At 39.5% G+C, this 14,973-nt stretch overlaps 3 protein-coding genes across 3 annotated transcripts; 2 read left to right on the forward strand and 1 right to left on the reverse strand.

Moving 5' to 3' along the window:
• Positions 1 to 319: 319 nt before the first annotated feature.
• LOC117293069 (calcium-binding protein P-like) lies at positions 320 to 3,462 on the forward strand. Its single transcript, XM_033775280.1, has 2 exons — positions 320 to 1,558; positions 1,801 to 3,462. The coding sequence occupies exons 1-2, from the start codon at positions 855 to 857 to the stop codon at positions 1,919 to 1,921; spliced, it is 825 nt and encodes a 274-aa protein (XP_033631171.1). The 5' UTR covers positions 320 to 854; the 3' UTR covers positions 1,922 to 3,462.
• Positions 3,463 to 4,853: 1,391 nt separating this feature from the next.
• LOC117292805 (baculoviral IAP repeat-containing protein 5-like) lies at positions 4,854 to 7,571 on the forward strand. Its single transcript, XM_033774969.1, has 4 exons — positions 4,854 to 5,065; positions 5,480 to 5,589; positions 6,174 to 6,288; positions 6,744 to 7,571. Exons 1-4 carry the CDS (start codon positions 4,919 to 4,921, stop codon positions 6,831 to 6,833), a joined length of 462 nt encoding a protein of 153 aa, XP_033630860.1. The 5' UTR covers positions 4,854 to 4,918; the 3' UTR covers positions 6,834 to 7,571.
• A 63-nt stretch (positions 7,572 to 7,634) lies between these two features.
• On the reverse strand, positions 7,635 to 14,883 carry LOC117292804 (coiled-coil domain-containing protein 96-like). The gene is made up of 10 exons (XM_033774968.1): positions 14,854 to 14,883; positions 14,017 to 14,134; positions 13,266 to 13,583; positions 12,386 to 12,712; positions 11,738 to 11,817; positions 11,248 to 11,401; positions 10,316 to 10,509; positions 9,666 to 9,878; positions 9,125 to 9,262; positions 7,635 to 8,757 (listed from the first exon to the last, which is right to left on the reverse strand). The coding sequence occupies exons 1-10, from the start codon at positions 14,869 to 14,871 to the stop codon at positions 8,512 to 8,514; spliced, it is 1,806 nt and encodes a 601-aa protein (XP_033630859.1). The 5' UTR covers positions 14,872 to 14,883; the 3' UTR covers positions 7,635 to 8,511.
• Between the last annotated feature and the right edge of the window lie 90 nt (positions 14,884 to 14,973).

A 14,973-nucleotide genomic window follows, 5' to 3' on the forward strand; every position in this document is an offset into this window, starting at 1 on the left:
GTTTAAGGAGCCGAATTAACACACACACACAAAATCATCGGAGACAAATAGTGATTTTTCTTTTGACATCACACTCACTTAGCGACTACGATTGATTTACAGTTCAATAGATCTTAGTTATTTTGTGAAATTGGCCCCTTATGACGTGTCACCGACCCCCTTTCGATTCATTCATACGTCACGCTGCAACGGGTTTCATTGTGACATTTTACATAACAAAACAGTGTCCTTCAACCCGTAATAATGGGCAGTACACATCATTGACCTTCATATCACCAATACAGTAGCCAATATCCAAACGGGTGCTTTACTAGACGAGTCACAGTTGTAATGTGAATTTCAAGTGCATTCTGATATAGGCTATGGGGTGTCAATTTCATGCACAGTCATCTACATTATCATCATTGGTGTGGTAAAAAACATGGTATCTATGCCTTCTCTTTAGAAACAACAAAGGCTGGATGTAGTGAAAACATGGCATATTAGATCTTCTTGCTGGGTGTGTCAGTACTGTGGAATGAGTTAACTGAACTGTTTCTTGGTGTACAGATGCATGTAGGGCACTCATGACATCCATGTTAACTGCTTCAGTTTAATTCATCAATCAGTTTTGTTCTCGCCGTAGTGTGCGACCGTCTTTATAAACGAGCTCACTAGTGCATTGGACTTAATGTGGGCCTACCCGTCGGATATATAAACGTGTCTCTTATATTATTGCTCCGTGAAAATATTGTGTAAACATTGACATACTCGGGTTAAATAACACTACAGGGGAGAGCCGTTTTATTTGGAGAATCCTCTATTACAACAAGAACGTCATCAAAAGGATAACTGTACAGTTATTGTTTATTGTCATGAGAGACGCAGGAGGACACGAAGGAGGCTCCCCAGATGGTGTCCGTAACCATCACGATGGAAACACTGGCTTTTGCAACTTCCTCTGTGCCGCCAAGCCTCTCATAAACAGGTTTTCTTGCAGTTTGATATGCTTTGCTGCTGGTTTCGGATTAATAATTTATGGGATAGTGAGCTACATAAGTCTAGCACATGTGAGTCCCGGTGTAGCTTGGCAGCGTTTTATGTATATCGGCATCGGTGCTTTGACGATAGGAACCGGTGCTCTTGCTTTAGGGAGACTGTGCTGTCTTTACCGAACGTATCGACGCCATGAGCAGACAACGCCAAATGTTGCCCTACATGGGAACTTGGGCCCACGACAGCCACAAGTATGGATAGCCGGTGGACAGACGACACCCAACCACCCTTACGGACCTGGGCAACAACATCCCCAACATGGGTGTCCTCCAGTAGGTTCGCAGTATCCTACAGGGGCATACCCTCAACAACAACCCCATCCCCAAGCAGGGGGTGCGGTGCCGACACCCAACCTACCTTACGGACCTGGACAACAACAGCCCCAATATCCTCCTCCAGCAACAGTGGGTCCGCAGTATCCTTCAGGGGCGTACCCTCGACAACAACCCTATCCCCAAGCAGGCCTGGGAGTGGTGCCGCTCAATCAGCAAAACACACCTGTACAGACAGGTGTATCATATGGGTATGTGCATTATAAAGTGTAAAAGTATGGTGTTTGTGCTAAGTATTTAGCAAAATCCTGTTTTGTGCATGTTTTAAAATATTATACAGTTTCGCCCACGCCTCCCCACGGCAACAGATATAGCCAAAGTTTGTGTTTGTTTGTTTATTTTTGGTATGTTGTTTGTTTAGTTTGTGTGTACAACTATTACTGTAAGTAATGTTGAACATTGATTCAAGCAGTGTCTGTTTTGTGCTTTATAGGTACTCATCACATCCAGGGTACCCGCCCAATGCCCACCATGCGCAAGAGCCACCACCTACACCATCATCACCACCTCCTGCTTATGACGATGCAGTTAAAAATGAGCAAAATGAAATATAAATCACGTCATTTTACGCCCCTCTTTATGTACATAGGGAAAGTGCGCCGTTTTAATTACAGAGTAAATTTATTAACTCATGTTTCCCTTGTTTTCAAAAAGCAACACCCAGTCGACAAACCGTGAAAGTATGTCATCATCGCTCAAGTTTTACTGGGGAAACAAATGTTTGATTAGAGGGTTTTTATAAGACGCTCGTCACCGCAACAATGGAAAGCAAATCTTCCTACAACACTATCGGGGGAACTGAAAACAAACACAGCTTTTGTCTCCTGTTGCAAAAACATTGCGCCCTCTCCTAGTATTTCTTTTGACGACGATGTATACCATAGGCCTACTGATTGAAACGTAGAGTTCTTGCACATCTGGTTCTTTTCAAAACCAACACAGCTTATAAAATGATAACATGAACATTAAGTCTTTATATAGTTTTGATTCCCAGATTACCATGCTAAAAAAACCACATAAAACTTGATCATCTTCCTATACCCCAGGTACTATAGCCTAATGACTGTTATCCCAAAGACTACATCAACATAACCATGTTCAAAAGAAATATTTTTGAACTATTGTTGTTGTTTGTTCAGTTAAACATTGTCAAGCATTTTCCCACATCCTACAATCTGTCTTGGAGAATGTTCTCGAAAGCATTCGCTTATTATTTGCAATTATAGGCAATTCACAAACGAAGAAAACATAGCATTCCTTAGTTGCTATTTAGCCATATCTACATAGTTCTGTTCAACATGTTTATTTTTTTGTCCTATAACTAAAAATTTATTTGCAATTACGTGTATTGTTATCGTGCTTTGTGACATTGCCGAAAATAATGTAATTCTTATGATCTCTATTGCTCGTAGATTCGTGTGTGTTTATACACCAAGGCATTACATGTATACATGTACATGTTGCGGATGACAAGTGTACAATTCCTATAAATTTTCTTTGACAATCAAAGAAATTAGCATACCAATACACGCTCGTTGACATTGTATAACAGATGTTCCAGACAGAGAGTTTACATAATATTAAATGAGTGTTAATCCGAAGGCTTTAGTGAATGGCATTGTTTATAACAAAAGGCAACGTTCACATAGTTTGGAGTTCATAAGCACTACCATGGAGCTATAAAAAGGAATGCTCATGTGAGACTGGAGGAGTATAGAAACATTTTGCATGTGTCCTAACGCGACACATGTAGAAATCAGAACTTGTACACTCAATATCTCAAGACTAAAATGAATAATAATATTTTCTTACCGTACCCTCATCATCCAGCAACGAGCTTCATTTTCGTTATGTCAGCCACTTCCAAAGACAACAACCAGCACAACCAAAATGTCTCTTGAATAATAATTATTTGACCTGAGCCGTTGTTGCTGCCGTTTCAAGCTGTGGGCTCCTGTCCAGTTTCAGTTCCGTATGTCTTTGATGCTGTTCACCGATACCTTTTGACACATGGGAGTAACACAATTATTACATTTTATATGGAAGAATAAACAACAATGTTACTAAATAATTTAAAGGTGAATAAATTATCTTTGTGTGGTAATTTTTTATGTGTCTTACAATAAGCTTGTTGTCACCATAAAATATTTAATTTAAGGAATACATGTAGTTAGAAACCAGTGTTCACTTGAAGTTGTGTACGCTAATGACCATCAGGGTCCAATTTCTTAAAGCATGTAACGGTAAGAACAAAACACAGCTTAGCACAGAAAAGTATCGCTTAACACTGGCGACTGACTGATGCCCCAATAATTTTATTATATGCTGCTTCAGCTTTATGGAATTGGGCCCTATACTGGGTCAAAAATGTTTTCATTTTACCACTCAAGTTCGAGAAGTTTATCTGAAAACAGTGAACACTGGAGCGAGAAATGTGTCTGGGCCTACACAGTACACAGACACTCATTCATAATTTACACAATGGAGCAATATTATGCTTACACACTGAGCAAATGGTAACAAACACCATTGGACGACGAAAGTTGGTTGTTACTGAAAACTAAAATTAATGATACAAAAACGAATGTTTATGGGCCTATCTATAGACCTACTCTTCCAAAATAATGTGTCCCACTTGTATTACACCCATCCTGTCCATGCACAGAGTCTGTACCGCTGTAGACTCATGTCACTCGACCATCGAATTCCGGCTCCAAATACCGGCGAAATTGGTTCAGTATTGCCCCTTACAAAGCCCCGTGTAAGACTGCAGGGAGAGAAACAAAGAACTCACATAAACTTACTTTGTGAAAATCTTGGTTTCCCGTTAAGAGCTAGAAGAAATTTTGTCTCCTTCGTTCCCGAGTAATTGATTTAAACTTCACTGAAAATTGCGCACTTCTTCTTCACGGTCAAGTTGCAGACAACATAAGAATGTAGTGCGAGAACCGTGTCACTCTTGTGTGATTGCGCCGTAAAACTATGCCTAATTATGAAGTTGGAGTCAAAGTAAAGATGGTTAGATAATAATCTTGTTTGAAATTCTATTTAGGAAATAATTTGCAAAGAAATTAGTAAAAAGGTCTTCTATGTGATATTTTAAGAAACTTCGTAGAGGCACTACTTACCAGTATGAGCGGATGAATAAGCCAAAGGAGTACGGTAAACACACGAAAGACCTTACACTGGTCCCCTGTCTCAATCCGTACTACTTTCCACTTAACTTTGAGGGACTACCATGCACCTGTTGTTGATTGGTCGACGAAGATGGTTATTTTGTTTTAGTAAACATTCAGATTTGTTCTATTATAAGTGCAAATACAAAATGTCCCCTCCTTTTACACTGTACACATCGGAGGTAGATTTTATTGTCGATAAACGTGCGATAAAAGTAATACAAACGGGAAGATTCTCAACATTATTTTGTGTAAAGTGCGCCCTCAATCGAGTAAAAGAATTCCCTTCCCATCATGCAGTGTTCTGACGACCGCCATTTTCAATTCGAGTTTCTAAACAAACACAGGGCAGTGTAACAAACTATTGTTTTGAAAATGAGTACGCCTAGTGAAGTTTCAACCCCCGCAGGGGATAATAATGCCAAGGAGTTAAACGATTTCCTCATGAATACAGAAGAGCAACGGCTGGCATCTTTTTCAGACTGGCCGTTTGAGAACGACTGCAACTGCATCCCGAGCAAGGTTTGTTATTTTATGATTTTTTGTTTTGAATTCGAATTCATGAATTCTGAATAATTGTGATGTCTGAACTGACCGCTGTCTGTGATTCTTTTTGTTGACACGTACGACTGTCCGACTGTCATGAGTGTGACTGACTGTAGAATGTATAGTGTACTGAAGTTTATTTTTATTTCAAACAACAATTTGTAAACCTCCACATGTGGCACAAGTCATGTATATTGTATTCTGGATTTCTTCTAAGCTGTAGCGATTAGGCTTAAGTTTCAAATGTTATTGTTTGGGTAACTGTATTGTGTATGGATGCTATTGTATTTAGCGCCATGGATGAGCACTTTCATCCTGTTCATAGATTTGTGTACTTCATAATTTTATTTTATTTTATTATTAACTATCTCTATTGATTTATCTTTCTAGATGGCAGCAGCTGGGTTTTACCACAGCCCAACTCCTCAAGAGCCAGACTTGGTTCGATGCTTTATGTGCTGCAAGGAACTTGACGGATGGGAACCATCAGATGATCCGATGTTAGTATAAAGAATATGTGAAAATCTGAATGTGTCTGACCATTATTTTAATTTGTTACTTGTTTATTTATTTATCTATTTATTTAGTTTCTATTTTGTAATGTTTTGTGGAAGGTTAAGATTGTGAATTTGTGTCATATTAAGAGAACTTAGAGAAGTTGTGTTATAAACAGCAATGGTTGTTGTTAAGCAAATGTAAAACAGGTGGAAGTATAGGGATCTGGACAGGGCTCAAATTTGAGAGGAAAATAAATCACAAATTGTGTACAAAATTTGATTAACAATCGTAGACCAGATTCAAAATGACTTGAACAAGCTCTGCTTCAACACTCCAGAGAATGACTTGACAGATGTTTTATCAGAGTCATTGTTGAAATTGTTTACAAAAATATTACAAAACAATGATTAGGTCTAATGTTAAACATGCTAAAAGGCCCAATGCTAAAAGTACTGACATCGGGCCTGTGGTCCAGTGTTAATCTCAAGCCCTGAGATCACTCCACTAAAAGTGACCGACGATAATAAAACATACCTACAGAATCCGCTCTTAATATATCTTCATTCTATGCTTTCTTCTTATACAGGGAGGAGCATAAATCCCATGCTCCGAAGTGTGCCTTCATTAACATAAAAAAGGACAAGGATATGACAATTGCAGAGTTCTTGAAGTTAGAATCGGCTAGACAGCAAAACAGGGTTGTAAGTACATACAGAAGAAATCTCATTGGGGAGCGGGGCTGCAGTCTGCCACATTTCTTTTAAATTTTAACTGAATTAGATGGCTTTAAGCAAGGAGGCTTGAGGTTTAGGCAGGGCAGCTTTCTTTGTAAAGAGCTGGACACTATGTAAAATGTACAATTTTACGTTACAGGTTTTATGGCTTTTGTCTTGCACCCTCAACGAAAGATATTGGCAAAATAGGGAGACCACTTTCAAAAATGGTCGATTGGTCGGCACCATCAGTTTCCCAAATATAACTTTTGCAGTGTCCGTCGTACCTCAAAATGGGCCAACTGGCTTAATGTGTAGAGCACCAGCACATTAATACAGGTGTCTCAGGTTCAAATCCTGCTGTTGTAATAGACTTTATTTCTTTGTTTAACCCAGAAGTCTGGAAGTGTCTCATCCCTAGAAATGGTTGTTTTTTGTTGCAGAAAGGAGGGGTTGAGAGTCGGAAGAAAGAGTTCAGTTACGAAGCACAGAAGACAAGAGAGGAGATTGAGAACATGGCTTGCATGAATTGAATGTCTACACCTTTGCCATGAGGCGGCCATCTTGCGTTCTCCCATTCAAATCAATGTAACCAAACTGAGGCTGGCAGGAGAAATAGTCTGGTTCCTTTTTGTACATGTAATGTCAGCATCAATTACTGTATGTGATACAGGGGAAATGACCAAGATGGTGCCAGATAAGTGTCATGGTCAAGGGCTGCAGAATTTAAGTTTATATCTCAATGGAGTATTTTTTGTGACTCTTATTTTTGAACTATTTGTTGTCTCTTGCAGATTAAAAACTTGTTTGTTTTAACTCTGCCATTTTATATACACATGAATCAAGCAAATCTGTTGGTTCTGCCGTGTGTTTTACATTTATTTTAATTGTGTTAATTTTATATTCAGTAAACTAGATTTATTCAAACCCTAATAAATTTGGTGTAAAAAGTCCCCCCCCCCCCCCATTTAAATATTTATAATTAGCTGGGAGACTGTAGTGGGCAGTTTGTTACTCTGTCATGTATAATTGTTAATTTTGAGGATGTTTAGGTCACTGTCACTAAACCTAACCCTAACCACACTGTAAGCGATGCATTTTTGTAGGCGAGTTGGCTGTTTGTAGTTAGAAGTTGGCCGATACCAAATTTGAAAAAACCAGTGATTTCATTAAAAAAACATCTTTTTGTAAATAAGAAGCGTGTGGTTTGATGATCTTTTGTAGCGTTTGTCATGTTTGCAATGCATTGTCTCTTTTGTTTAACCTTGTCCTTTTGGTCTTGCCTGTTTTTTCAAAACTAACTACCCAAAACAAACACAAAAAGACATTCTGTGTGATGTTGAATTATTAAAATTTTATTTACTGTACAGAACTCGGACTGATGTATTACTTGCTTTGAAGTCAGTGAGAGTCATAGTAATTGCTTTCAAAAACTGACGGCCAAAAGTACTGAGTGCTTTCACTCATGGAAATTACAACCAAACAAAGTTAAATATCAACATGTACTCCTTTCTGTGCCCATACTTGAAGACATAACATATAACAATCATCTTGGCTGTAACTGCAGATTGAAGAAACATAAGTATCGTTTTGTTTACATTCCAACTTGAGAGATCGATTAAATTCAACTCTATATAAAAATGCCCCAATTCTGATGTACTTTCATTATAGAAAAAGGACTTAATTTACAATAGGCAAAAGCTCAAGTTATGTAAGCTTGAAATCAATCCAGTCTTATATCACAGTATACCTACAATGTATATGGTTTGGGTAAATTTGTCTGTGGACAGCCAAACCAAACGGCGCTCCCATAATGTACACCATACCTCAGAGACTGGTATTGCCCAAACGCAGGCCTGATAACATATGATAAAAGACACTTCAAAGTACATTTAAAAAGATTGCATACTGTAAGATAGTGGCACTTTCGGAATACACAACGTAAATCAGATGTTCCACCTTTGCACTAAAAGAGTTTGTACTGATTTTCTTAGATGATATGTTCAAGCCTGGTTTTTCATATGTGAGAGGGCAGGGCATCATTATTGGAAAATCTGAAGTCCATTGGAAACCTTTTAAGGGGCACCAAGGCCAAGACCAGGGTAATAAAGGCCATGGACTTTTGCTGTTTCTGTGTAATTCCAGGCGTGGCACTCCACTCAATATACATGTCAATGTGTTTTTAAATATATAATATTATCTCAAGATCAATTAACTTCTGCCAGATCTAGCCTCATCAATTTTCCGTCGGACTCCGGAGCATGTGAGAGTCAGCTCAGCGTGTTGGCGCTTCAAGCTCTCCAGTTTTCCCCTCAGCTGGTCACCTTCATCCTTACGATCCTCAAAGTCACGTAGTAACGGCGTGTTACCGAGTAGTCCTGATTTCTGTCTGAGCTTTTGGTTATCGATTCTCAGGCTGTCTCTCGCCTTCTTCGTCCTGGATAGAACGTCTCTTTTCTGCCGAGGAGAAATATTTTTGAATTACTGAGGGTTTTAATTGAAACTGAGGAAAAAATGAGTGATGAGAGCTCTGTGACTTTAAGGGCCTTGTCATAGGAGGTAAATTTTCCAGCAATCAAGATTGATTAGCAGTTGAGATTGATACACAGTTAAGCCCAACCTTAGCTTTTTGTGAAATAGGCCCCTGGGCTTATGAATGCTCCCAAAAATAGGAAATAGGAAAAAGTAGTTTGGGACCAATTTGATCCCACGTACATTATTTAATGCGTGAAGGAAATAATACTTTGCTTTTGGTCCCAATGTTCAAAGACATGCAATCCTCTTATGCAAATGAGAGGCTGTTGAGTTTTAACCCCTGACCTACCTGAGCAACCAATGACTCTACTTCCTTCAGTTTGCCCTTTTGAACCTGGTTCTCGGCCTGTACAAACTGCAGTTTCTCCTTGACGTGGGTCAGCACCTGGACTGTGCTTGTAATCTTCTTGCGAAGCTTCAGAAGTTCCTAGTTATACACGAACAATAAATACAACATTTAAGTACCATTCATTCACATACATGTGCATGAATATTATAACACAAGGCAATTTTGTGTGTATAAATGCCCACAAGCCAAGTTTCAAAGCTCTGCTTACCACCCAATTTCGCACTGTCAATCACCATATGACAATTCTCCGCTTACTGCGCGTATTAGCGAAGCATGTCTAGTAGCTTTGAGTATGCACGCGAGGAAGCGAAAATTCCCTGCTTACCTGTGAAATACGCTTGCATAAATGTGGAATTCCATCCGTGCTTTCATAAGCGCCAATTTTATGCTTACGGTCCAAAACCATGAAATTGGGCTCTGTTTGTAAGTCATTGTTATTCAACGTTGCTACTTTGATGCAGTGATTTCACACTAAACCTACCTCGTTCCTCTCTTCAATCTTCTCATTATACGTCTGGTTCTCAATCTTAAGCTGCTCAAAGTCAATAAGATGCAGTCCTTCAGCAAGCTCCTCCTTAGCCTTGAGCTGCTGCTCGCGCTTCCTCAGTCGATTCCTCAGCTTAATGTTCTCCAGTCTTACTTGCTTGACCTCCTCCTCCTTCCGAGCCTCATTCAAGAGATACTGCTCTGTATCCTGTAAAGCATCGAGAAAATAATTTAATTTGTAATCTGATAAACGGGGTAATGGAACCAGGCCTGGAATTACACAGAGGCCACTGAGGGAATGCCCCTGTTCGTGCTGTGAACAGGGGCCAATTTCATAGAGCTCCTTAGCACAAGTAAAAGCAAGATGCCAGTCAGAAATGGTACAGCGTCATGGTGCTTTGGCTGGGAAGTTTACAAAAAAACTGCTCAAGTACAAAACAATCCTGCTAACTTGAAAAAGGTTATTAAAACCAAAACCCCATATTATGCACCATTTGGAACTGGTAGCCTGCTTATTTTTGCTTAGCAAAAAATTATGAAGGAAAATATTCTGCTTAAGTAGCTCTATCAAATTGGGCCCAAGGTAAGAAGTTGTAAGAAGTTGTTTGCTCTAGGTCTGCTTGCCAAAAGTGGACGCCAACGAACCTTTGGAGTGATGGCTTTCCCTGTGCGGCTATTGATAGCGATTTCAGCCGACTGTTGTTTGAGCACGGTGAACTGATTGGTCTCATGCTCCACAGCATCCAGCTTGTCTGTACGACGTTCCTTCAGGTCCTCCAGCTGGAGGCTCAGGTTCTCACGCTCTTCTTCCTCTTGCTTCCGAAGCTCTTCAAGATTCGCTGTTGGGGAAAAATGCTGAATGGTTTTTATGGAAGCAGGGCCGGAATTTGAGAGAAAAAAATACAAGACCACAGGGCTTGTTCCTGAAAATGTTTACTGGACTAAAATTGTTTTTTCAAGACCCAAATTATAATGATGGCATAATTTTAAAGTGAGAGATCTCCTGCACTATGCATTTAACTCTTCCATGCACCATTTTAGTGATAAATTGTTCATATGGATCAAAAGTTGTTTATTTATTTTTTGCTTATGACGACCCCAAAAACACAAGTCGCAAAGGCATCACCAAAGCGTCCTCATTCTAAAAACTGTGTGGTCGTGCAATCTTTGTTTTTCGTTTGACAACCTTTTTTTAAAAGAATTTTAAACTGGCAACTGTCATCAAAAGCAATGACTTCCAGTGGCTCTTCTCAGAACCGCCACTCCTCCCATAAAAAATGTCAACAATTTACTGCTATTGACCCCTTGCTCGCGCGTCACACGCAGTGAATGATCCGTGCTCACCTAAAACTCCTAAAACACACACTTTCACTGCATTACGCACATAATAGAGTTATATATAAAAACGTACAGTGAAATTGCCCACCAGTGTGGCGCATTCAAGACTTTTTTTGATGATGACATCAGGTGAAATGGGTCAATAGGCCCTAGTCCTTTTAATGAATTGCAGTTTCGGCAAAACAGATAACTATTTTTTTTTGCAAGGCTGTTGTCAACCAGGAAGGTTGTACACTCACACATATATTTCAGATATCGCTGTTCCTGGTCTGTGACGTTCTTATCCATGTCTTGGCGTTGATCATCAGTCTTCTTTTTTCGGAAGTACTCTGCCAACTTATGTTGGAGCTGAACGTTCTGGCCATGTAGCTGCTCTCTGTCACTCATACAGGCCTGAGAAAGAAAATAAATTAGTTAGTCATTCAGATACCCACTTTGTATCAGACCTTGAACTTTGTTCTTTATTCGAGGCATAGCCAGGAGCAAAGCAACTTGAGGAAAGTGTAATGTATTGAACCCTATGAAAGTACAAACTTCACAATGACTTAAATAAGTGTTGTCATAGAATCACAACTTCTTGATTTGTGCAATTCATAATCATAGACATTAACCCAATGTTTGTATGAGAGAGATGTACTTATACCAGCTTGGTTTTTACATCCCCAGCTGGAAGTTTGCAGAGTTCCCTTGAAGGGAAGATCTTCTAAACAAAGAAACAAACAAACAAACCTGGTACATCTCGAGGAGTTCTTCTCTGGTCATCCATGGTTCCTCCTCATCGTCATACTCTTCCTCCTCTTGGGGGGATTCTACAAATAAACAATTATCAGAAAAGTACAGTAAATCTACTAGAATTTTACAACATTGGATTTTGAAAGAGTACATGTATATTCATTCCAATTTTTCAGCTGTGAAAAATAACCAATGTCATCAATTTTAGTTTTAAAGTTAGTAAAAAAAAGTTTAAAAAAAGAATGTTCTCGTCCTCTCCTGAAGACGAGTATACTGTTCGAAATGTCAAGACCAAACCGGCTCTTCTCAGAGCCAACACTCACACAAAAGCGAATTACACATGGTTGTACCCGCAAGTTTAATATTATTTTATACTTGTTAGGGTTTGTCTCTATTAGAGCAAGTGTTTAAAAGTTTTGTGCATTTTCTTTATTTTAATCAGTACACAGTCAATGGTTGCAAACCTCCACATGAAGATTTTGTCTGTATGTCACTTTGCAACCTTTCAGTTTTCAACAGCTATATCCAAGAGCAAATAACCAAAGACTGTAATCCTCAAAACTTGGCACTCATATCTAAAAACAAACTTGCAAAGCTTCAAACTGTACATTCATGCAACTTTGAATTTGATGTTACAGAACTTACCCATTCTTTCTGGTGTGCCTGCTTCCAGCTGTTCTGGCTCCCCAGCCGGACTCCCCTCTCTAGATAATGGTTCAGTCACAGCTACCACAGGAGTCTCTGGTCTCTCCCCCTCTGCGAACGTATCACTCTGTGGAAGAGGGGAGGCTGGTTTCTCTTGTTCTCCTTCCTCTGGAGGGGCTTGTTCACCTCCTTCTGCATCTTCTCCTCCTTCTTGTTGCTCTTCTGTCTGTGTTGCTGGGGCGGACTCTTTACCCTCCTCTTCTACTTCTCCTTCAGGCTTCTCCTCCTGTCCATCTGCTTCATCACCTTCTGCTCCTTCTGTAACAGCTGATAGACAAATAACAGAAAATCTAAATTTTTGTCCATAAACATTCATTTCAATGGCTTCCACCGGACATTTGTGGTGGCTTTGCTTGCTAAATGTGATTTAAAATACATAAAGACCAGCTAAATATCACTTCAAGTGGTCTTGCTGGCTAGTTCAGTGTTGAATATGAAATAGGACTAAGGAAACAGCTAAAGGACTAGTAAAATGACCAGCTAACTGGTCCTGCTAACCAGTCAAAATCAAACCTTGGTCCAAAACCTTGTTGCAGTAAACAGGCATGAAAGCCGACCATTGGAAAGAGCATCGATTTTATTGAGCATAAGGACTGACCTAGATTTTTTAGGCCATTTAATTCATTTTTTTTAGATCTAAGAAAATCAGACTGAAGTAGGAAGAACAGTCCATGCCTGAGTAAAGAAAGTCACATATTTTGGCACTGTTGCTCTAACCTTACAAACAAGTTCGAAACAGATGACAAGAAATAAAGGAAGAAGACCCTAAAGAGATGGAGCACAGATCCGGCTAAAAAACATAATCTAACCGATCACCAACCTTCAGCATCTTCAGGTACATCTCCAGCTGCCTCTCCTTCCCCTTCTTTCTGCTCACCATCACCTCCCTCCCCCTCCTCACCACCTTCCTCCCCTGTCTCCAGTTTCTCTCCAGGCTCCTCCCCCTTCTCCGCTCCCTCTCCACCCTCGGCTGGATTCTCCGCATCTGGAGCTACCTCTCCTTCCACAGCAGGGGCACTTGGCTCTCCATCCCCTGGAGCAGCTTCTTCTGCTGGGGGTGCATCTGTTGATGTTTCCTCTTGTGTCTCAGTAGGTGCATCAGGCTGAGCAGCATCTTCTGTTGGTGCTGGTGCTTCTTCTTTAGGTTACAAAAAAAGCAGGTTAAGAAAGTATTTAAAGCATTGTATCAAAAAGCTGAATGTTATTATATAGAGAGTAGATAAAAGCAATCCCCTTTTATAATGTCAAACATCATCTTAAAGGACACCCCTCAAAAGGCAAGGGCATCTATGCATTTTCTCATTGGTATAGGGCACCCTAAGAGGAAACTGTAAACTTCTACTGGAACATTTCAAGGGCATGGAGTCAATCATTGTCTCTGAAGTATCGAGCCTGACCCCTTTTCTATCAGTGCACAAGTTGTTACTCTTTAAAATATGTTGTTTTGAGTTGTAAATCTGGTTTCTAGCAGGGTTTTATCCATGATATGAAAAAGGGTGTCAAAAGGCTGGCCCAGGATCCTACACTGACATTGTCTCATGACAAAATCAAGTATTTGTACTATGGCCAACCTGTAGCAGCCTCTTCTCCAGCAGTTGGTTCAACCTCTGCAGCTCCCTCTGCTGATGGGGCTGTTTCTCCCTCAGCTGCTGGTGCAGCCTCAGTTTCAGCAGCTTCTGGTGCTGGAGTCTAGGTAGAAATAAAACGACAAACAAGGCAACAGTTAATTTCAAAGTCAGCCAACCACACAGACACTCAGTCAGTGAGGACTGAGGGGAATCTAAACAATCACGCATTTTTTATTTATTAAAGGGAAGGTAGTACACGTTTGATAGTTGTCATAGACCAGGGTATTTGCATGACTTGGTTGTATTTACTATTAATAATTAAATTAAGTTTATTTTGAAACCACTTACAAATAATAGCATATTAATTACTGATAAGGATTTCCACCGATAGTGATTACTGATAGTAACAAGTGGTTTCAAAATTAACTTAATTTAATGATCATTTAAATGGTCTGGACAATTTAGATTTAGAATACATGACTTAGCCTACTACATTAACAACATGAAAGTAAAATCTTTAAATGATTGAAATATGTATGAAAAAACAACACAAAACCATCAATAGAGCTTGTCTCGAAGTGACAACTAACACGCTAACATTCATCACCACCTGATCAGACATAACATCTAAAAAATACAAAATGTTGTTTATTTTTTTTAATTGAATTGAAGGACTTAGTAACCATTGTTGTTTATCATTATGGTCACATTCAATGCATAAGGTATAAAAACAACACTTGGAAATGATAAAAAAAAACGCAGGTCTTTCAAAGTTACAGTGTGATATCAATTCGATACATTTTACAAAACAACTCTGACAAGTTGACTAAATTTATTTACCTCTTCTGCATCGGCCATGTTGTTTTTACGTCGTCTCCTTGGAGTTTTAAAGTCAGTGCCATACCCTGACTTAGCTATACAAACACTCACATAACATTTGCGGCACCAGTCTACGTATTT

This window comes from Asterias rubens, chromosome 7 (assembly GCF_902459465.1).
Source record: "Asterias rubens chromosome 7, eAstRub1.3, whole genome shotgun sequence".
NCBI classification, from domain to species: Eukaryota; Metazoa; Echinodermata; class Asteroidea; order Forcipulatida; family Asteriidae; genus Asterias; species Asterias rubens.